This window comes from Nelumbo lutea, chromosome 1 (genome assembly GCF_056320005.1).
Source record: "Nelumbo lutea isolate HS-2025 chromosome 1, American lotus-T2T, whole genome shotgun sequence".
NCBI classification, from domain to species: domain Eukaryota; kingdom Viridiplantae; phylum Streptophyta; class Magnoliopsida; order Proteales; family Nelumbonaceae; genus Nelumbo; species Nelumbo lutea.
This window is the reverse complement of record NC_142684.1, coordinates 142,885,612-142,909,681: the sequence shown is the minus strand read 5'-3', so window position 1 is coordinate 142,909,681 and position 24,070 is coordinate 142,885,612. Positions and strand designations below refer to the sequence as shown.

The following is a 24,070-nucleotide window of genomic DNA, read 5'->3' as shown; positions in this document are numbered from 1 at the left end:
CAATACATATTATAATGGTTTTTGAATAATTTTTTAGCATAAAAATTATATTATGCATGTCATTATACATGCAAAAAAATGTCAGTGTAGATAAAATAAAATAAAAATTTTTATATGGTGTATTATATTCTGTGTTCATGAATGATATGGCTTTTATCAAATTTCGAATATATTTTTTAGATGCAGAGGTAATGCTTTTATCACAAATGGCACTTCAGTGCTAATCGCTGGGCTGGTTCGTTCCAGCAGAGACTTGGGATGGTCTCTGTATTATCAAAAAGAGTTGGGATTGGTTTCCATCCACTGCCACCAGGATTGGAGTTATGACTAATGAGCCTGGGGTGAAGATTGGCTACCCTCATTGTGTAGCCCAATCAATCAAAATTCGAAAAAGGGGGTACTTCCTACTTCGGTAAAATACCTGTTTCTGTCTTAGTTCTGTTGCTTCCCTTAACAAATGTCTGTTCAAATGGGGTATGAATCAATAGGTAAATACCAATCCATAGAATTACTGTATCAACTGGAGATGACAGAGCATAAGTCTAATCTAATCTAATCTCATGAAATACCAATTAGTGATCATGAGGAAGATAGAGCCATTAATATATTATATAAAATACATCCACACATTATAATTATAGGCTTTGGAGGATATAAATAATCCACTCGTTCCCTCACCCAACAGAAGAGATGTGATGGTAGATGGACCCAGGAGTGACTAGTGAGAATCCAATGCCCCATAAACGATATGGCAATCTGGTTTGTGGGCTTTATGTGACGTTCACGCAACCAAGTGATGTAGGGCTCCAAAGATGACCAGATTATATTTATCAAAATAAGAGGGAGAACTTTTTGTCACATAATTGTGCTGCGCAGAGGTCCCATGAAGTTAAACGGGAGGAGCTTGGGTTGAGTTTCCATGAAAGAAGCAACTAATAGTTATTGAAGGGGTATCGAAATGGATTTTCAAGTAAATTAAGGTCAAATCCACAGTGAAGATGCAAGTAAATTAATGTCAGAGATAGATTAGGAGGGTTCCAAAAGTTGGTATATCTTCGGCAGCTAAATCATGAACCTTTTCTTCGGATTAATTGTTGTTGCAGTTTCACTAGCACTTACATTATTGCATGGTTCAATCAATTTGTTGAATTTATCGACAACTTTAATTAATTATAAGATGAGAGGTTGAAGTTGTGAGGCATTCGAAGAATAATCTTTATAAGATTATTTGTTCCTATTCCGTTGACTGAATTAGATGTTGGGTTATGGCTAGATTTGTTTTCAGGATGCAACAGAATATTTGGTGATCAGGAGGAAACACGTTAGATAATACAAGTCAGTCTGGTCGATTCCTCCTCCTCAACTTATTTTGCATCTGTTGCATTCTGATTTTATTCATTAAGCAGCTTAATGAATTTTGCCTGGAGATAAAAACGAGGCAGCGACACTTTGTGGTTCTCATATTCATGGTGACAGCATTGATAGTGTCCATAAAAGGAAGTTTCCTTCTTTTAGACTAAAGGATATTCACTAAAATCAAATACATGGAACATTAATTCAAATGGATCAGACACGAGAGACCTTAACAGTGAGTGATCAAATGAGGTCTATGGATCATCAGATTCATCACCCACCAACTGCCTCCTCAATCTGAATCTGAACCTGAACTTTAACAAATAAAAATATATATTCTGAACATTGTAAAATTTTCAGACCAATGAATGACGAACACAAGGAGCAAACTCAATCAAGCAATAGTTTACAATTAATAGTTGGATTTTAGCTACATGATGTGACGGATATTGTCGTAAACTTGAAATCAAAAGGCAGTTGGAATTGGTGGCTTACCGACCAAATCATATATGCGCCCATCCATTGTCGAACTGATGGTCATATGTCAAGATGGATGATGCCAAGTTCCAGCCAATTAATTATTAATCAGCCCTGATCACACAACCAAATGAATGTAAAAGCTGAAAGCATGACAGAAACCGTATTTAAAGGGGAACTAAGATAGGAGTCCTGAACTGAAACCAACACCTTACAGTCAGAAAAAGGGATTTTTAATTTATATAAATACAATACCATTATAATATGTAAAACGGCAACGGTGCAATAGGGGCGACATCTTAAGTCATTGAGCAGTTTTGGTCACAAAAGTTCAGCTGGTCTGGAGACACAGGACCCTGACCCGCCTGATGCTCTCATAACTTGTCATCCATTCTTGAATAAGAAGGAAAAAACTATTCGGAGAAGTACAGTTACGATGCAGAATTCTGAATTCCAGCCCCCCCCCCCTTACCATTAGCCCTCTCCCCCTATAAACCACATCCTGTCCGTAAATTTGGCATCAATTCACAGTCAGGATGCATTCTTCCTATAATTTGGGGCTATAAAATTCTGATCTGGGCTGATTGGTCATTCTCTCAAAACTATTTTATCCATCACTCTTTTTTAAATTTTTAAAATGAAACATTTAAATAATACTTTATCACAAACTTTCTCCATTAACAAAACTTTCCAACCCATATAGATGTCCAATAAAACAGTAGAGGTAACTTACGGACACTTTAAGAGATTTGACCTAGAAAAAACACCTGTTTGACATCCCCTGGTGGAAGCTTAAACTCCGCAAGACAATAACAATATAACGCCTTGGATCATGCGAATATACCTGTTTGAGGAAACCAAGTTTTCAGCTTATTCATAAGGCAATGCAATTGAGAAAAAGCTATGTGACATCATGACAGCCACTTTGTATTTTTTGAAATGCCCCACCTTGATTTCAGGAGAAAACAATGTAAAAACTGCGTAATCAGAAGTTTATTTTAACAACCTAACGCGTTTATAGTTTGCAACTCAAGCACAATGGTGGGGTGTTGCATCACTTGCATGGCCACTTTCAGATTGAAACCCCTCAAAATTGGCAAAAGATCATCTAGAAATCTCATTCAGAAAATGTGGCCATCTGAAGCAAATACTTAAATAGACCATTTGCAGGTCATCGTTGCATGTAAGGTTCAAAATATCAATATGCCTGTTACACCGGTAGAGGCGTATCGAGCGAATTGATATTTATTTTTATTGCTTTTTTTTTATTTTTTTGCAACTAATTCAGAGAGGGGCAGTTTATGGCTCTTCCAACCCCTGAACTGGTTAGATCCCTAATACACCCACTATAGGAGCGTATCGGAAGGGTCCCAAGATGATATGTATCAACCGATACGAGCTGATAAGTATTGATACTTTAAACCTTGGTTGCAATACATGTATTGTGTACCCTCCCATAATCATAGCTCATAGGTTGGACATATCCAATTATGAGTCCTGATCTCATTAGTCTTTGCCACGTGGAATGTTATAATCAGTAACCCAAGAATGCAACTTTTTTGAATAGCATGAACTTCTCAAGGAGTATGGATCATGTGCCATGTGCAGAAAATTAACTTGACTGCATGTTTTTACCTAATTTGTTTTTCTCGTCAGTCTCAAGCTCAGTAAATAAGAAATCACAGTTGCTGAACAGAGACTGCTGTAACTCTACAAAATTCATAATACATGAATTACATAGCAGGAGCCTGAACAGTGATTGCCCGTACCTTAGCTTTTGATCATCATCTTATATATGCAGTGAATTTACAATTCCAGACGTCGTTATGAATCACAAATATCTGAAAGGACCCAACATTACACCACAAACTCTTACATACCAAACAGTCAAACAGGGAACCAGTTATGTTGTTATTGGCTATATCAGAGTCTAAGAGGAGTCAAGGACATACTTATGAAAACAGTTGATGTTTTGTTGACTGAAAATTTTCCAGAGACGAGTAATTTTTCCATATAAAAAGGCATGTGTTAGTGGTTGGTAGGACCCTAGTGCCTTTTATTAGCCTTTACCAACGCCACGAGAAACACAATTACTTGTCTTCAATTGAAGATAATACAGTACAAACAACTGAAAACTCATTTCTTTATTTGCTATAGTGATAATCGACAAGGAGATAAGGCTGTGTTTGCAATGCAAACCTGAACGGAACTGGATAGAAATTTTGCATCTAATTCTGGTTGTTTGTGATTATAATTTGCACCCTATCTGATATAAAATTTGTATTTATTTGTCTCACTTGCACTAATTAACAATGTTAGTTTTGAATCTCAAAAATTGGCACAATTTGCACCACCTTCCACCTAACTCCATTCCTTCTCTTTCTCATATAATGTAGGAATCACATCATCTAGTTTGCTACTCACTCTTGAACAAATTATCCTCCTACCTCTTTTATTATATGTATTTGGTTCCGTGGGCATTTATTGATAAACCGTTTATTTCTATTTTTTTCACTTTAAACGTTTATTTATACCTTTTTCACTTTAAACGTTTTTTATTTTAAACATTTCCTGTTTTTGTTGTTTGATTGGGTTTCAGTTTAAATGTTTTTTACTCTCCACCTTAAATTAATACCCATTAAAGTGTGCCACATCAGCATTTGGTTTCAATAAACACCGGGACATTGGGGAAAACAATAATTTAACATTTCCTCGAATGCCCCCATTAAAAAAAAATCAAACTGTTTCAGTTTTCTACCATTTATTTGATAAACGGTGAAACCAAACAATTGTTTCATTTTGCTTCATATGCAATAAACGCCAATACCTATGTAGCACTGATGTGGCTGTGTTTTTTCAATAAACACCAACGAAACCAAACACAGCCATTGTAAAGTAAGAACATCATATTCCAATTTTTACTTCATATAAACAAATAAGACAGTTAAATCTGAAACAATAGTAAACCAGAGTAACAGTCAGTCTATTTGCACTCCAATCATTTATGCTAATGCAAATGAAATTTACATCACAACCAAACTGAGCCTAACCAAAGATGAACGTGGTCTGAAGACTCTGTCAGACTCTGAACAGAGATTGCATGGGAAAATCTTTACAAAAGCAGAAAAGAAGACATGGGGGGTTGGGGAGTGCCAGTAAACAATTTTTATTAGAAGAAAAACATGTTAATCTTGATTCGCAAGACCCCAAGCTCTGGAAGTAACTCGTAACAAAACAGAAAGAGTGAAATTACATTTCCTAAGACTCCCTTCCAACACTAGGCTACTACATCGGTTTGGATAATTTCCGAAACATGAATTGGGCACAAAGTAGTTCCCAAACTTGCAGATTACTCATTTTGCGATTGTTATAATAATTCTTACATTTATATTGAGATTTATTATTAAGGGCATATAAAAACATTGTTCAGCAACAAAACCAGCTTACTATGTAAAATTTATACGAATAGATGGCACAGTTTGCTTCCAAAACCCATCTTCCTCACTTCCTACAAGTCATGTTAAATTATATAATCTAGACATTCATGGTAGAGTTCACATCTGCTGCAACCATTATCATTACTAAGCATAACAAATTTCCCCAAGAAATCCTCTCAACATCAGTACTCACCATGTCCCCACAAAAAGCCACCCTCTTAAATTGAAAATTTACTAAGCTTTCTGGACTCTAAATGCAAATAGGGAATTTTGAGGGGTTATCAAAATTTTTCAGAGAGAATGTGTTGAGGGCCCGGGAAAAGGATCTCGTCACGGGTCGGTCCACGGGAAAACCTCTTATTTTCCCTTGTTCCTTCCTGCTCGTGATGAACCTATCTTGGCGCCCTTGGTGATTTGTCCAAGAGATCACCAACTCTCCTAACTCACTCTTGACTGAATAATTTGATATCTCATTCAATAATGGGGTCTCTTAAATAGGAGATTACAAGAGTCCTAATCAAGGGGAATCTCCTTGCTGAATAGGGAGACTTCCAGTTCTATCTTGCAAAGGATAAGATAAGCTAATCCTAATCTGATAAGCTACTAACAAGATAAGATAAGCTAAGCTAATCCTAATCTGATAAGCTACTAACAGGATAAGATAAGCTAAGCTAATCCTAATCTAATAAGCTATTAACAAGATAAGATAAGAGATAAGAACAATAAGATAAGAACAAGCAAAATGAGCTAATCTAATCTAGGTAAGGCTGTTGTTGCCGAACTAGGTAGGATGAGCATCACTGAATCCTTGCTGCTACTGGCAGTGGGCCCGGGGCCTGTTGCTGCCAGCGGCAACGGTACATCTTCCCGAGGAAGGCATCCATAACATTACTCCCCTCCTGGACTACGAGCTTGTCCTCAAGCTCGAAAGCTGGATATGTGGCTTGGAACTCTGCCAATGGGATCCATGTGGCTTCTGTTGGCGGTAGATCACACCATTCCACCAAGACTTCAAGGATTCCACGATTGAAACGAGAGTGGGTGACAGTTTTAGGCTGGGGGACCAGTTTGCCATCTTTCAAGGGTGGCAGGGAGGGAACTCGGTTCGGGGGAACACCCGTAAATGGTTTCAGCAAGGAGATGTGGAAGACATCATGAATTCGGCTAGTCTCTAGCAATTCCAACTAATAGGCCACACTGCCAATCCATCGCAGAACCTTGTAGGGCCCATAGAACTTAGGGGCCAGCTTCGGGGCGGCCTTGTGGCGCAAGGAGCATTGCCGGTAGGGCTGGAACTTCAACCAAACAAATTGTCCTGGATCGAGCGACAGTTCCCAATGGTGCTTATCATAGTGGAGCTTCATGTAGAGCTGGGCCTGCTATAAGCAAATGCGGACGTCAGCGAGGAGGGCGTCACGGTCTTGTAAGGAGTGATCGACTGCGTCCAAGCGAGTAGATCCGGGCTCGTAGGACATCAAGCGGAGAGTACCCTGCCGTAAACGACGCAAAAGGGGGTCATGCCGAGGGAGGAATGGTAGGCTGTGTTGTAGCAGTACTCGGCCCAAGGAAACCATTCCAACCACTGTCGGGGTTGATCGCCTACGAAACAGCGGAGATACATCTCGATAGTGCGATTAACCACTTCTGTCTGACCGTTGGTTTGTGGCCGGTAAGCTAATGAGTAGGCCAGGGTGGTGCCGTGTAGTCGAAATAATTCTTTCCAGAAGGCACTAGTGAAGACCGGGTCTCTATCGCTGATGATGGATTCCGGCAACCCATGTAAGTGAAAGATGTGTAAAGAAGGCGAGGGCAATCGAAGTGGCACTGTACGGGTGTGATAGAGGAATGAAGTGCGCGTATTTAGAGAAGCGGTCGACTACCACAAAGAGAACTGATTTGCCCCTTACCTTGGGAAGTCCCTCAATGAAGTCCATGGATATGTCGGCCTAGATCTGTGATGGGATCGAAAGGGGCTAAAGGAGGCCTGTCGGGTGTAGGTTTTCCCATTTGTGTTGTTGGCATGTGGAGCAATTCTGGACAAAATCTCGAATAGAAGTCTTCATACCTTGCCAATGGAAATCAGTCCAGACGCAGTGTAGTGTTTTTTGAATGCCCTAATGGGTGGAGTTATGGATGCTGGTGATGATGGTGGGAGTTAACAGGCAGTCTACTGAAAGATGGACTCGTCCCTTATACAGTACCAACCCATCGTGAAGTGACCAATCGGGGTCGGCCGTGCCAATCTGGATCTTCTGTAGTAAGAGCGACCATTCCGGGGACTGTGGTGCTGCCTTCTTAATGTCGCAAACAAAGAGATCCGAGGTTGGGAAATGCTACATAGAACCATCGTGTCTTCTTCTTGCCTAGACAGGGCATCAGCTACACGATTAGAGGATCCCGCCTTATATTCCACCCAGAAGTCAAACCCGAGCAGCTTGCTAACCCAATGCTACTGAGAGGAAGTGGTGAGACGCTACTCTAATAGGTATTTGAGGCTATAATGATCAGTTTTGACGATGAACGACCGCCCCCACAAATACGGCCTCTAGTGCTGGATGGCTCGGGCAAGGCCGATTAGTTCGCGCTCATAGGCTGGAAGCTTCAAATGCCGGTCGGCCAATCTGCGGCTGAAGAAAGCGATCGGGTGCCCTTGCTGCTGTAGTACGGCCCCGATACCCACTCTGGAAGCATCGCACTCGACTGTAAATTCGAGGGCAAAATTAGGTAATTGCAGGACAGGGGTTGAAGACAGTGCATTTCGCAGTGATAGAAAAGCTTCATCAACTACGTCGTCCCACCGGAAGGAGTTTCTCTTCAACAGGTTAGTTAACGGGGCTGCCAACACTCCATAGTTCTGGACAAATTTGCGGTAGTAACCCGTTAAACCGAGGAACCCACGTAAGGCCTTGGCGGATTGAGGTTTGGGCCATTCTATTATAGCCTGAATCTTGGAACTATCAACTGTGACACCCTGCCCATGGATGATGTGGCCGAGGTAAAGAACCTGTCGTTCTCCGAAGGAGCACTTCGACCGTTTCAGGAATAAGCTGTGTTGGCGTAGGAGTACGAAAACGGTCCTCAGATGGTGGACATGCTCTACCCATGATTTGCTGTAGACGACGATATCATCAAAGAAAACTAAAACAAATTTGCGCAGATGGGGCTGGAATACCTCGTTCATTAGTGCCTAAAATGTAGATGGTGCATTGGAGAGTCCGAATGGCATCACTAAAAATTCGAAGTGGCCATGGTGGGTGCGAAAAGCAGTCTTCTTCACGTCACTGGGAGCCATGCGAACTTGGAAATATCCGGGCTTGAGGTCCAGCTTAGAGAAATACTGGGCACCATGCAGCTCGTCCAACAGTTCGTCCACAACGGGAATAGGGAACTTATCTTTGATCGTCCAGTCGTTGAGTTCTCTATAGTCAACACAGAACCTCCATGTTCCATCCTGCTTCGCCACCAACAGAACCGGCGAAGGGAAGGGGGAGTGACTTTTGCGTATGATCCCTTGGTTCAGCATCGCTGTACATTGTTTTTCTATCTCATCCTTCTGCAAGTGAGGGTAGCGATAAGGCCTGACAACGACTGGTGCTGAACCCGCCACCAAAGGAATATGATGGTCGCAAGCTCGAGAAGGGGGAAGGCCCTTCAGTTCCTGGAACAGATCTGAAAACTCGGCGAGAAGTTTTTCTATGGTTGTTGGTTCTGTCTGGAGTGCATGAACCTGCGGTGTCTTCTCTTTAACCCTGCAATCGTGCCATGAAACTTGCTCGCCATTCAGGTGGATGGTCATGGTGAGTGCGCTGAAGTCCCACAAAATCGGGCCTAGGGTAATTAACCACTTGACCCTGAGAACAATATCGAACCCATCCAATGAGAGTACAAATAAATCAACAAGAATTAGTTCATAATTGACCTATACTGGAACGTCCTTACAAATCCCTGGATTGTGAACTTTTTCACCATTTGTGACGGCTACTTGTAGTCGCGACCGGAGTTCCATTGGTAGTTTTAACTGCAGGGCTGCATGCTCACTTATGAAGTTGTGTGTGCTCCCTGAATCGACGAGAATGCACACCAGCTGACCTGCAATCTGTGCCTGTAACTGCATGGACTGAGAGGTTTTAATACCGATGATCGCATGGAGAGAGATCTCTAGTTCGAATGTGACGGGTTCCCCTTCCTCCTCCTGCTCATCTATGAGAAGGCAAAAAAGCCTCTTGCATCTATGTCCTGCCAAGTAGAGGTCATCACAGTTGAAACATTGACCTCTCGCTCGGCGCTCTGCCATTTCTGCCCTGGTCAAGCGCTTGATGGGAGGAGTGACCATGTTTCTGCCTATACTTGTCACTACTCTAGAGGTGGTGGTCGTGGGAGGCTTCATTTCCCGGCTGGTAGCAGAAGAGGGGGTCGTTGCTGCTGGTTTTGGGGGCACCCACGAGTTCGGTGGACGACCCACATTAAAAATTTTGCGGCTGAAGTGCAGCTTGCGCTCAAATGCACGGGCTAAGTTCATGGCTGTGACCAAATTTGGGGGATTCTGCATCTTGACATCCACTCACAGGAGTTCTGCTAACCCTGCTGTGAACATATCTACTTGCTGGTCTGGTCGCACGGAGGATGCCCTCGCGAGGGTTTGAAATTGTCACTGGTATTCAGCAACTGTTCCGATCTATTTAAGGTTAATTAGCTCACCCAGTGGGTTGCTGGTCAATGGGGGTCCGAACCAAAGAAGGCAATAGGATTTAAACTGAGGCCAACTGAGCCCGGGTTCTTCTTGCTCTAACCGATAAAACCAAAGTTGTGCTGCTTCCGTTAAATGAAAGGCAGCTATGCTTACCTTGTCCTGGTCATTTGTCCGTTGATTTCGGAAGAACTGCTCGTAGCGATACAGCCAGCCTAGGGGGCCTCCGTTGTCGTTGTACGATGGGAACTCTAGCCTGCTGTACTTGGGGATGATGGCTGCTCCATGGCAGACGGATTGTTGTTCGCCGAAAGACTCCGGCAGATCTGGCTGGAGGTCGTTAGCTGTTGTCCCTACGTTAGAGTTCCTTTCCCTGTTGGAAAGAAACATCTCCATTAGTCGTCGCAGTTCTCGCACTTCACCTTTGACCTCACGAACTTCGGAGTTGGTCTCCACGAGTTGGTGCTCGAGGTCGTGGACCCTGGAAGGTAGTTGCTCCAGATCTCCCATGACGCCTTGCTCTGATACCAAGTTGTTGAGGGCCCGGGAATAGGATCTCGTCACGGGTCGGTCCACGGGGAAAACCTCCTGTTTTCCCTTGTTCCTTCCTACTCGTGATGAACCTATCTTGGCGCCCTTGGTGATTTGTCCAAGAGATCACCAACTCTCCCAACTCACTCTTGACTGAATAATTCGATATCTCATTCAATAATGGGGTCTCCTTAAATAGGAGATTACAAGAGTCATAATCAAGGGGAGTCTCCTTGCTGAATAGGGAGACTTCCAGTTCTATCTTGCAAAGGATAAGATAAGTTAATCCTAATCTGATAAGCTACTAATAAGATAAGATAAGCTAAGCTAATCCTAATCTGATAAGCTATTAACAAGATAAGATAAGAGATAAGAACAATAAGATAAGAACAAGCAAAATGAGCTAATCTAATCTAGATAAAGCTGCTGTTGCCGAACTGGGTAGGATGAGCATCACTGAATCCTTGCTGCTGCTGGCAGTGGGCCTGGGGCCTGTTGCCGCCGGCGGCGACGGTACGTCTTCCCGAGGAAGGCGTCCATAACAGAATGAACATGACCTCAAGATAGTTCCTGGAAACTCCTCTGAAATTTAATCCGAGCCATGGACTTCGGGGCTATCGGTTCTGTTTAGATAGCCAACACAAAGAGTGCAAGATAATGGGGATACGACATTACCAACGGATTCTTGACATCATTACTCACGTCCAATGGCAGGGATTAAGCTAATACTTATTTAACATCCTAAACATCAATTTTGTTGAACTTGAATTATGTTCTGTTTCATGTCCAAGATGGATATTCTACATACAGAACAGAGGCGGCAAAGAGAGACAGAATAGTCCTAGTGCAGCATTTGTTTACCACCCTTGTAACAACAGCTGATCCCAGCTTGAATTTCAGAATCAGTTTGATGAGATGAAGACAACATATTCTCATGCAGTTCTTTCTCACTGATGCAACAAGCTTAAGAACAATCAAAACATCAAGGCAGTGTTGGAAAATTAAGAGAATTGATCTATGATGCTGATGGTATGTTAGTGAATTGTCAACTTACTGCTGATTGACATGTTTCTGTTACAGTTTTCTCTCTAGATTTGTTCTTCCAGTATCAGACAAGAAAATTGTTGAAGAATATTAATGTTAGTGTTGATAATATGAAGAACTTGAGCTCCTACATTACATTGTAGTTTATCTTGGAAGAAAAACATAACAAGTTTTTTACCAATCCAACACGGTTAATTGAAAGAGGACACAGATTGAAAGTTGGATCCTACCAAGTGGGGAATTTCACCAGGTGTAGGGATGGGAGATTTGGACAAAGGTTGATTACTTTCAAATTAGGACTTGGGTTTATATCTATCGAACACCTTGAGAATGAGCTGATGAGGAGAATGCTAAGACAATTAATAGTGAACAAAATGAATGTGCTATTGGTGAATTCACCAGGTGTAGGGATGGGAGATTTGGGCAAAAGTTGATTGCTTACAAGACTTTGTTATGGGCCCGGGCGTAAGATCTCGTCACAGGTCGGTCCACGGGGAGAACTTCTTGCCTCCCTTGCGCCTTCCCTTGCGTGCAGATCCTATTGTGGTAACCGAATGGGTGATTTGTCCAAAAGACCACCCGAACTCTCCTCATTCTTCTCTTAACTGGAAAACCGAATGCCTTTATTCCAATTCACAGCTCCTTAAATAGGAGATTACAAGAGGTGACTCCTTATTCCATTCGGCTAAGCTAGGACAATCCAACTTTAAATCAAACTCCTACTTCTAATAGGTAAACAGCTCTTACTAAGAACAGAACTTAACTCCTATCTCTAATAGATAAGAACAGAACTGGATAAAGTATGCTAATGGAGAGCTGGCAGGATAAGCTGACGTGGTAAGATAAGTTGCTGTGTAGGCCCTCCTCACTGCTGCTGCCGGTGGCGGCGGTATGTCCTTCCTACGAATGCATCCATAACATCACACTGGCAGGATAAGTTGATGTGGTAAGATAAGTTGCTGTGTAGGCCCTCCTCACTGCTGCTGCCGGTGGCGGCGGTATGTCCTTCCTACGAATGCATCCATAACATCACACCCCTCCTGGGCAACGGGCTTGTCCTCAAGCTCGAGATCTGGATAGGCGTTGCGAAGATCAGACTAGGGAATCCAGGTGGCCTCAACTGATGGTAGTTCGTCCCACTCTACTAGCACTTCTAAGGTCCCTCGATTGACGCGGGACCGGACAAGAGCCCGAGGTTGGAGAATGGGTCTGCCGTCCTTTAAGGGTGGTAGGGAAGGTATCTTCTCAGGAGGAGTCCCTGTAAATGGCTTGAGTAAGGACATGTGGAAGGTATCATGGAGTCTGCTGTGGTCTGGTAGCTTGAGTTGATATGCAACCCTCCCGATCTGCCGTAAAATCTTGAAGGGCCCGTAGAATTTGGGGGCCAGCTTAGGGGAAGCTCTGCGTCAGAGGGAGTGCTGCCAATAGGGTTGGAGCTTCAGCCATATGAACTGTCTAGGTTCAAAGGTTAATTCTTTGTGGTGCTGATCGTAGGCGTTCTTCATGCGTGCCTGAGCATGCTGTAAGCGTAGGGAGACTTCGGCGAGGAGGGCATCGCGGTCTTGCAGGCCTCGATCCACTTCTTCCAATCGTGTCGAACCCGGTTCGTAAGACAATAGACGGGGAGGGTCCCGACCATAAACAACCCGGAAGGGAGTCATGCCAAGAGAGGAGTGATAAGATGTGTTGTAACAGTATTCGGCCCATAGGAGGTACTCCACCCAACGCCGTGGTTGGTCTCCCACAAAACAACGGAGGTACATCTCTATCGTTCGGTTTACCACCTCCGTTTGGCCGTCCGTTTGTGGATGGTAGGCAGAGGAAAAGGCTAGGGCTGTTCCGTGCAGTCGAAATAGCTCCTTCCAGAAGGTGCTAGTAAAAACCGGGCCCCTGTCACTAACGATGGATTCGGGTAGCCCATGCAGTCGAAAAATATGGGTGAAGAAGGTGTGGGCGACTAAGACCGCACTATATGGGTGGGATAAGGGAAGGAAATGAGCATACTTGGAAAAACAGTCCACCACCATGAATAAGACCAATTTCCCGCCAACCTTGGGTAGGCCCTCAATGAAATCCATGGAAATATCGGCCCAGATCTAAGTTGGGAGTGAAAGCGGTTGGAGAAGGCCTGTTGGGTGCAAGTTTTCCCACTTTTGTTGTTGGCACATAGAGCAATTCTGAATGAAATCCCGCACCGAAGCCCCCATGCCCCGCCAGTGGAAATCGGCGTGGACGCGGTGCAATGTTTTCTGGACACCTTCATGCGTGGAGTTGTGTATGCTGGAGATGACAGAGGGGATTAAGGGACAGTCGGCTGGAAGATATATCCGTCCCTTGTAGAGTACTAACCCGTCGTGCATGGACCAGTTTGGGTTGGTCATTCCGGACTGTATTTTTTGGACAAGATCATTCCACTCTAGTGATTGTGGTAGCGTGTTCCGGATGTCTTCCAGCAGGGTGGCTCGGGGTTGGGAGATCGCATGGAGGAGCATACTGTCTTCTTCTGCTCGGCGAGACAAGGCATCTACTGCACGGTTCAAGGTTCCCGCCTTGTAGTCCACCCGAAAATCGAAACCCAGTAGTTTGCTGACCCAATGCTGTTGCGGCGAAGTGGTAAGCCGTTGTTCCAACAGATATTTGAGGCTGTAGTGGTTCGTCTTGACGACGAAGGACCTTTCCCATAAGTATGGCCTCCAGTGCTGCACTGCCTTAGCCAGCCCAATCAGTTCCGTTCATAGGCGGGTAATTTAAGGTGGCGGTCAGCCAATTTGCAACTGAAGAAGGCGATCGGATGTCCTTACTGTTGTAGTATGGTGCCGGTGCCGATGCCGGTGCCGAATACATTGCATTTGACTGTGAACTCGAGCTCAAAGTTTGGCAGCTGTAGGACTGGAGTGGAGGAGAGGGCTTCTCTTAAACTCGCAAAGGTTGCATCGGCTGTATGATCCCAGTGGAAAGCATTCTTCTTGAGCAAATTGGTTAGTGGTGCCGCCAAAAGTTCATAATTTTGTACAAACTTGCGGTAGTAACCTGTCAACCCTAGGAATCCCCGGAGAGCCTTGACGGATTGCGGTCTGGGCCATTCCTTGATTGCCTGAATCTTGGAATCATCCACAGTGACCCCTTGCCCGCTGATCACATGTCCTAAGTAAAGGACCCGTCGTTCCCCAAAGGAGCATTTGGATCGCTTAAGGAAGAGTTGGTGTTGTCGTAGGAGTTCAAAAACGATCCGTAGATGCTGCACATGTTCTACCCACGACTTGCTATAGACTAGGATGTTGTCAAAGAATACCAAGACAAATCTGCGGAGGTGGGAGTGAAACACTTCGTTCATCAGGGACTGGAACGTGGAAGGAGCGTTGTTGAGGCCGAATGGCATGACTAGGAACTCAAAATGGCCATGATGTGTCCTGAAGGCCGTTTTCTCTATATCTTCGAGAGTCATCCGGACCTGGAAGTAACCTGACCAAAGGTCTAATTTTGAGAAATATTGGGCGCCATGGAGTTCGTCCAATAGCTCATCTACGATGGGGATAGGAAATATATCCTTGACCATCCGGCTGTTAAGCTCTCTGTAGTCCACACAAAACCTCCAAGTCCCATCCTACTTTGGTACCAACAGAACCGGAGAGGAAAAAGGGGAGCGGCTGAGACGGATGATTCCTTGTTGTAACATATCCGCACACTGCCTCTCTATTTCATCCTTTTGTCAGTGTGGGCAGCGATAGGGTCGGACGACGACGGGATCCGATCTGGCTATCAGAGGGATCCAATGATCGCAGGCTCTAGAAGCTGGAAGCCCCTTGGGTTCTTAGAATACTGCAGAAAAATCCATGAGAAGCCTCTCCATATCTGTGGTGCGCAAGTTCTCACCTTGAAGTGTATGCAACTGTGTCTTTGATCTTATCCTGGTTCCCTGCCATGTAACTGGTTTTCCGTCTAGCTGGAATGTCATAGTCAGGGCGCTAAAATCCCATAGGATTGGCCCTAGAGTGATCAGCCATTTGACTCCCACGACGATGTCGAATTCATCCAAGGAGAGTACGAATAAATCAGCAAGGAAAGATTCTGATCCGACTTGAATCTTGGTGTCCTCAAAGATTCTGGGGCTGTGAACTCTTTCCCCATTTGCCACGGCTACCTGAACTACGGCCTGATTTCCATTGGTAGTTCTAACTGGCGGGTAGCCTATTCATTGACAAAGTTGTGGGTACTGCCGAAGTCTATGAGAATACGTACTGGTTTCCCTGCTACCAGCGCCCTTAGTTGCATGGTTTGTGAGGTTTTGATCCCCGTGATTGGTGTTCTTGCTCCTATGCCCGGAGGAGTACAGATCATCGCAGTTGAAGCACTGCCCTCTTGCACATCGTTCTGCCATCTCAGCTCGGGATAGTCGTCTAATAGGGGGTGTTGTCCTGCTACTCCCTATACTTGATGCCGATCTGGAAGGGTTACCGGTAGGAAGCCTCGGTTCCCTGCTGGCGGTTGAAGAAGGAGGCACTCCTACTGCCTTTAAAGGAGCCCAGGTCGTTGTTGGCCGACCTACACTGAAGGTTCCGTGGGTGAGCTGCAGTTTCCGTTCGAAAGCACGTGCTAGGTTCATCGGTGTGACCAGGTTGGGAGGGTGTTGCATCTCCACATCCACCCTTAGGGGTTTTGCTAGCCCCGCGGTGAACATATCGACTTGCTGATCTGCGCGAATCGAGGTTGCTCTGGCGAGAAGGGTTTGGAACTGAAGTTGGTATTCTGCCACCGTTCTAGTTTGCTTGAGGCTAATTAACTCGCCCAGCGGGTTGCTTGTCAACGGGGGTCCAAACCTGAGGAGGCAATAGGATTTAAATTGACCCCAACTGAGCCCGGGTTCTTCCTGCTCCAGACGGTAGAACCAGAGTTATGCCTCTTCTAATAGGTGGAAAGCGGCCAGACTGACCTTGTCTTTGTCATCAGTGCGTTGATTACAGAAGAACTGTTCGCAGCGATACAACCATCCTAACGGGTCTACGGTGCAGTTGTAAGACGAAAATTCTAGCCGACTATATTTGGGAATAATTGCGGCTGTCGGGGCAGTGATCTGATGTTCGTTGGACGGCGACTGTTGGTGGTGGCGGTTCCCTCGGAGTTTCTTTCTTTGTTGGAGAGGAACGTTTCTAGCAGGTGTCGCAGCTCCCAGACATCATCCTTGACTTCACAAACCTCCATGCTAGTTTCTGCGAGCCTATGCTCCAGTTCATGGACCCTAGATGGCAGCGGCTCCTGATCCCCCATGACGGTAGGCTCTGATACCAGAATGTTATGGGCCCAGGCATAGGATCTCGTCACGGGTCGGTCCACGGGGAGAACCTCTTGCTTCCCCTTGCGCCTTCCCTTGCATGCAGACCCTATTGTGGCAACCAAATGGGTGATTTGTCCAAGAGACCACCCGAACTCTCACTCTTCTCTTAACTGGAAAACTGAATGCCTTTATTCCAATTCACAGCTCCTTAAATAGGAGATTACAAGAGGTGACTCCTTATTCCATTCGACTAAGCTAGGACAATCCAACTTTAAATCAAACTCCTACTTCTAATAGGTAAACAGACTCCTACTAAGAACAGAACTTAACTCCTATCTCTAATAGATAAGTAAGAACAGAACTGGATAAACAAGCTAATGGAGAGCTGGCAGGATAAGCTGACGTGGTAAGATAAGTTGCTGTGTGGGTTCTCCTCACTGCTGCTGCCGGCGGCGGCGGTATGTCCTTCCTACGAATGCATCCACAACAGACTTGGGTTTCTATCTATCAAACACCCTGAGAATGAGCTGATGAGGAGAATGGTATGACAATTAATAGTGAACAAAATGGATGTGCTATTGGTGAATTCAGCTTGCTTCCTTAATATAACTAAATGGCTTGAATGATGTGCTGAGCATTAATAATGGCTATAGTCTCGGGTGTTCACTGGACCATCAAAAGCAACAGGATTCAAAAGTAGCATTAGGGCTACAAATGGTATCCAACAATCTGAATTCTAATACGATCCGTTAAGGGCAATCCAAATTCGATCTGTTAATAATTGAATCCACATCTTCCTATCCTTTTATACAAAATCTGATTCAGTTTGATTTAAATACATGAAATTTATATTGTATCTATTAGTAGAGATAGTTTGAATGTTCTGTTTTTACTAAATTGTCATATATTCAAGTTCAATACATATAATTTTAAATTCATTCGGTTCATGAAATACAATAATATCAAAGTCGTTTTAGTTCATTTTATTAATTACATATAATATTTTTGAGTTTAATTTACTTTTAACATCCAATAGATAAGATCTGATTCAAATCAAATTTGGATCTACCTACATCTGATTCAATTCAATCAGTTTGCAGCCCTAAAAAAACTCACGGCAAGAAACAATAGAGTTTCAAAAGCATCAGGGTTGTGGAACCTGTTATGAACCTGTGCGTAGGATCTCGTCATGGGGCAGTCCACGAGGAAAACTCCTAGCCTTCCCTTGCCCTTCCCTTTGCGTGCTGACCCTATTGTGGCGAACTAAGGGGTGATTTGTCCAAGAGATCACCCCAACTCTCCTAAGCTCTTTTCTTGATCAAAAATTCAATGCCTTTCCATTAATTCGTGGCTCCTTAAATAGGAGATTACAAAAGGAAATTCCTAATTAAACTCAAACTCCAACTTGAACTCAAACTCCTAATGGTAACACAACTCCTATTTAAGATAAGATAAGATAACACAAGGTAAGATAAGATAAGATGGAGTAGTTGGTGGCAAGTTGGCGAGAAGAGATAAGTGTGGGCCCACCCTGATGAGTTGTCGTGTGGGTCCCGCTCTACTACTGCTGCCGGGTGGCTTGCGCGTCTCACGGTGCTACTGTCGTGTGGCGCGTGCTGCTGTCGTGCGGTGCGTGCTGTGCGTTGTCAGGCGGTATGTGCTGTTGTGCGGCGAAGCTGGTCGATGCGTGCTGCTGCGCGGCCCGCTGTGCATGCCATTGCCTGTGACTGCACCACAATGTGCTGTCAGGCAATGTGTCCATAACATTGCACCCCTCCTGGACAACGAGCTTGTCCTCAAGCTCGAGAGTTGGGTAAGCACTGTGAAGGTCGGTCCAGGGAATCCAGGTGGCCTCCGCTGAGGGTAGGCCTTCCCATTCTACGAGAACCTCGAAGGTACCCTAATTGATGCATGACCGGACAAGAGCTCGAGGGTGGAGGATGGGTCTGCCATCCTTTAGAGGGGGTAGAGAAGGCACGTGCTCAGGGGGAGTCCCTGTAAAAGGCTTCAGTAGGGACACATGGAAGACGTCATGGATTATGCTGTGCTCTGGTAGCTCGAGTTGATAGGCAACCTTCCCGACCTGCCGGAGAACCTTGAAGGGCCCGTAAAATCTAGGGGCCAGCTTGGAGGGGCCTCGCCGCCTGAGGGAGAGCTAGCGGTATGATTGGAGCTTCAGCCAAACGAACTGACCTGGCCCAAAGGTGACTTCACGGCGGTGTTGATCGTAGGTTTGCTTCATACGTGCATGCGCCTACTGCAAGTGTAGGGAGACTTCGGCCAAGAGGGTGTCGTGGTCTTGGAGACTGCGATCTACTTCTTCCAACCGTGCGGAACCTGGTTCATAAGATAAAAGACGGGGAGGGTCTCGGCCATACACAACCCGGAAGGGGGTCATGCCAAGGGAGGAGTGGTAGGACGTGTTGCAACAGTATTCGGCCCAAGGAAGACAATCTCCCCAGCGTCGTAGTTGGTCCCCTACGAAACAGCGGAGGTACATCTCTATGGTCCGATTGACAACCTCCGTTTGCCTGTCCGTTTGTGGGTGGTAGGCGGATGAGAAAGCCAGGGTCGTGCCCTATAATCGGAACAGCTCCTTCCAAAAGGTGCTGGTGAAGACTGCGTCCCTGTCGCTCTGACGATGGACTCTGGTAAGAAGGGTCTGAAACTACCGCCGATACTCTGTTACGGTCCCTGTCTGCTTGAGGTTAATGAGTTCCCCCAAGGGGTGGATTGTTAATGGGGGTCCAAATCGAAGGAGGCAGTACGACTTGAACTGCTCCCAACTAAGACCAGGTTCTTCCTTCTCTACTTAGTAGAACCAGAGTTGTGCTTCTTCGGTTAGGTGAAATCCGGCCAAGCTAACCATGTCCTTCTCCTCCGTGCATTGATTACGGAAGAATTGCTCACAACGGTACAGCCATCCCAGTGGGTCACCGCTGCCACTGTAGGAGGGAAACTCCAGGTGACTGACTGTATTTGGGTATGACCGCTGCAGCTGGGGTGGCGTTCTGTCGTTCACCGGAGCCTTCGACCTGATCGGGACGACGGCTATGGTTGGTGGCCGCCTCTTCAGGACTCCTTTCTCTGGTGGTGAAGTATAACTCTAGTGGATGCCGAAGCTCCCTGACATCCTCCTTGACTTCTCTTACTTCTGCGTGATTTTCCACGAGTCGGTGTTCCAGTTCGTGGACCTTGGATGACAGCTGCTCCATGTCGCCCATGACGCTTGGCTATGATACCAAAATGTTATGGGCCCGTACGTAGGATCTCGTCACGGGGCAGTCCACGGGGAAAACTCCTAGCCTTCCCTTTCCCTTCCCTTTGCATGCTGACCCTAGTTCGCCACAATAGGGTCAGCACGCAAAGGGAAGGGCAAGGGAAGGCTAGGAGTTTTCCCCGTGGACCGCCCCGTGACGAGATCCTACGCGCGGGCCCATAACAGAACCAACCATGGATGCATGGGCCCATAGTACTTGATGATGATGAAAGCTGGTCTTTATTTTGCAAAGTTGCATTTACAGCTATCAGATGCATTCTTCTAAATTCCCAAAAGAAACTGGAAGTAAAACCATGAAGAAATGCTGGCACCTTCCTGTAGAACTTAACTGGTGGATTGGTTAGGGTTTCATCCACGGAAAATAACTCAAGCAAGCTACCATGTGGACTTTGATTGTTTATAAGAACTAACAAACGGGTATCTAGTTGGCACCTCACTTCTTTTTCTTTTTCTTTTTTTTTTTTTGATAAGTAATAGTAAATTTTATTGAATAATCAAAAGTAATAGATTATACATTGAAGTTTCCCAAATAGAGGTATGAGATGCAGCCTAAATAACAAATAAGATTTACAATTGAGCCCAAGAAAGATGATCTTTATGCACTCCTTGTTTAGCTAAGTAGTCTACCGCCCCATTAGCTGATCTCCTTCCCCGCTGAGTTCTTAGTTCTTACAGTCACATTCATAGTCAGCCATTTAAATCTTTTCACTGCCTCCATATTATAGTATCCGGTTCCTTCAACCACCCAACTATCATCTTAGAATCCCCTTCAATTAGCAATATGTCAAGGTTCAGCTCTCTTGCAAGCTGTGCTCCCCTCAGCATTGCTTGAAATTCAGCATGGATAGAATCCCCCACTCCTGCAGGCCCTGATTAAATGGCCAATATATGGCCTTCTGCAGTTCTGCACCCCTAAAAACACCGCCTATTCCTGAAGGCCCTGGATTACCCAGGCTACTACCATCAAAATTGAATTTTATAAATCCATCTTCAGGAGGTACCCACACTGAAAAAGGCTTCTCCTCATAATTTGAGCTTTCTGCTACAGCTTCCCGATTCCACCACATATCATCAAAGGAAAAGAGGGAAAAGAAATTCAAGGTTTTGGTCCAATCGATAGCCCTGTTTACAATGCAATCCCAAATAGCTTCCTCAATTCTTTCTTTATCAATAAAAAGTTGCACCTCACTTTTAGGTATAGAACTTTGAGCTATAGGAGCCCCTGGCACTGTAGTTGCACTTGTAACCCTTAAAATGCCATAGCAGCCCCAACACCTAGCCTTTCACTGCAGAATCCCCTTTCTTCTCCATCCCTTACATCAATGTCCCACTCATCAACCTCTACTTCCTCTCTGCTTACCATCAACAATCACAACACCTAAACCCATGCAAAGTCCTTACCTTTGGTGATAACCATACGAGTCTTGTGCACAAAAGCAAACACCTAAGAAACAGGGGATGGTTTTAAAGAGAGGACTCCGAAGAATCTTTATAGAGTCTACCTAATCTCCTGCATTCTTGCAGTGTAGTCAGAAGTGATCATGAGTAGTGGAGGTCCTGGAGGATTTTTGTATGGGAAGCATCTTTTTTTCTGTTTTTTGTTTTTGGAGGGGGGGGCTGGGGGAGGAGGTGTTCAGGATTTGCAGAATAGGGGCACAATTGGGGAAAGTGTAGTCCTTTCTCTCCTTTTAAAGCAACGTTGCGAGAATTTCTAATACCAACATCACCAAAGATGATTTACCAATCCAGAGACCAATTCTAGTGTTTGAAATTTTACCCAAAATATGATCAAGAACTGTGCCATAGAAAACTGAGAGTGGCAATTTATATGTCACACATCAAATATAAATTTGCAAGATACCAAAACAACTGACATGATAGAAAGTTGAACAAGTTTATTCAGCACTCCAAATCTACTTAGAGTTAACAGCAAGATTAACTCAAAAACGGCAAGATTAACTAGAAAGAAATTATTTTGTTTTATGATAAGCTAGAAAAGTATTTTATGATGCATATCCCCAGCAACAAGATCATAAGGGAGGTATAACTACAACTGAATCAATCATTTCTTAGGTCATAAACAGTCATACAAAACATACTCTTCCAGTATCTAGTTTCCACCAGATGGAACTACACCGCTGCCTTAACTATATATGAACAGACACTTAACCATAGGCACTATTTAGGTAGCATCTCCCAATTTCCAACTCAATTATCTAGTCATGATGGTGTCTCTAACAAACAATCAAGAGTAAGTCCTAGAAGTTTGCAACGTTGTGAGTGTCTTCAAAATCAAAACATCAAAGGCCTGCAAATACAAGGCTGCATTGAGTAAACCAATGGAGTTTGGAACTACAAAAAGAAAGTAAAACAGCACAGCAACATGTAAATCAAATTATGATTACCTCATCCAGAGGCTGAGTCTGGTTGAGTTGCCTCTTGTCTGGGTCTTCTCCGCTCAGGAGGGGGACCATCTCTCCGTCTTTCATACCTTCTACTCTCATATTTTGATCCACTTCGTTGCTTTGGTTGATAGGTGGGGTATTTGCACGGTATTATCTCCCCATTAATATACTTATCACCTAAAATAATACACAATGGTTAGAACGTAAGTAAAAGCAAAATAGTCCCTTCATTGAGGAGATTACTACAAAGACACAACCTCCGTAATCCTTATTTTTCACATCTATATATGAATCAGGCAAGACCCAAAGAACTCCAGGCAACCCTACAAAGAAAAGAACTAGCAATCAACATACTGATATATACAAACATGGTGGAACAGAATTAGTGCATCCAGATTCCAGAAAAGAAATAAAAGAAAAATAAATAAATAAGTATTGTATTTATACTTATACGCTCACCCTTGAACTTCTCAGATGTTTCTTCTGAAACAGTACATTGGAATCCAGTGTAGGTGGTAGTACTGAAGGCGTACATATTCTTCTTCGCTTCTTCCATACTGCAAGAGGGAATGTAAAAAATCTCATATTGATTAGCTTGCCCCCAACATATTTTACAGAGAAACACCCCCTCTATGACCTATCCTCTGCAAGCAGCGTCAACATTACCCAGGCCCCATGGAACCCCACCGGAACAATTTAAAAAATTAAAATAAAATAAACCTGTTATCATGCATAGTAAGTTAATGAGTAAAAAGGTCTCTAATGCATCATAAACACAACACCTAAACTGAATTCTGTTTTGCAACGATTACCTGTGTTTGTGTGAAATTTTATAATGTAGTACTGAATGAATGTTTCTCTGAAATATTTACTCTAAATTCGAAGTTTCACAGCTACTAAAAGTGAAATTCTAAATAACATCCGAATAGAAGTGCAACAGTGAGTACCTTCCCAATACGGTAGCAAGAGTATTGAGATAGGTATCGATCATCTGCTCTCTCGTCGGGGCTGGGTCTTTGGGAAATTCCATGACGATGAGCCAGTGATTGTAATCACAACCAGGTAGCATAATAGTTTCCCTAGGCTCATTACTATTGTTCCTCCTAGAGTCTCCACCGACCGCCGCTCGAATGTTTGTCCGAAACGAAGAAAACGAAGAAGACTTCGAAAGAGGAGCTGAGAAGTATGATACTGACTTGAAACGAAACGGAGAAACAAGAGGAACCCTTGATGCATATACTGGAACTGAAGGCCTAACTTTCGAGTCGGGGAGGTACAGTGACGGAGAAATTAGCATTTTAGAGGGGAGAGACGAGTTGAATGTCGCCATTACAGCTAATAGCTGTAGAAGTGCAGATGAGAGAGAGAGAGAGAGAGAGAGAGAGAGAGTTGCAGGGATATGGTAGAGATGGGCGATATCCATTTATCTATTTAATTTTCGGTGAGATATTTTTTGGGCATAGGATTGGTATAATTACTTATATACCCTGTAGTTTTAGGGAAATTATTTAAAGGGTAAATTATAAAGACCTCCGTAATATTGGGTCTGTCACAAAAACCCCTGCACTTTGTTTTTCGATAAAG

The 24,070-nt window shown here is 44.2% G+C and overlaps 1 protein-coding gene across 8 annotated transcripts; it reads right to left on the bottom strand.

Moving 5' to 3' along the window:
* Positions 1-1,484: 1,484 nt before the first annotated feature.
* Positions 1,485-24,070, bottom strand: LOC148878044 (multiple organellar RNA editing factor 9, chloroplastic-like). Of its 8 annotated transcripts, none has more exons than XR_016100246.1 (7): positions 23,434-24,070; positions 22,946-23,043; positions 22,744-22,809; positions 22,487-22,663; positions 2,564-2,674; positions 1,849-1,944; positions 1,485-1,667 (listed from the first exon to the last, which is right to left on the bottom strand). XR_016100246.1 is itself a non-coding variant. In XM_088948147.1 (5 exons), exons 1-4 carry the CDS (start codon positions 23,907-23,909, stop codon positions 22,488-22,490), a joined length of 816 nt encoding a protein of 271 aa, XP_088804273.1. In that variant the 5' UTR covers positions 23,910-24,070; the 3' UTR covers positions 22,037-22,389; position 22,487. The 8 variants fall into 8 exon arrangements, 1 of the variants encoding a protein (XP_088804273.1); XR_016100243.1 differs by having other exon boundaries at positions 1,485-1,662; XR_016100252.1 differs by having other exon boundaries at positions 1,485-1,662; positions 2,585-2,674.

Bases quoted from the DNA above. Each gene is read 5' to 3' on its own strand.
- LOC148878044 (XM_088948147.1), bottom strand. From the start codon at position 23,909: ATGGATATCGCCCATCTCTACCATATCCCTGCAACTCTCTCTCTCTCT. The intron at 23,044-23,433 runs GTACTCACTGTT...TCCCTCTTGCAG, and splicing joins CTTGCTACCGTATTGGGAAG to TATGGAAGAAGCGAAGAAGA. The intron at 22,664-22,743 runs GTTGTGTCTTTG...GTATTATTTTAG, and splicing joins GAAAAATAAGGATTACGGAG to GTGATAAGTATATTAATGGG.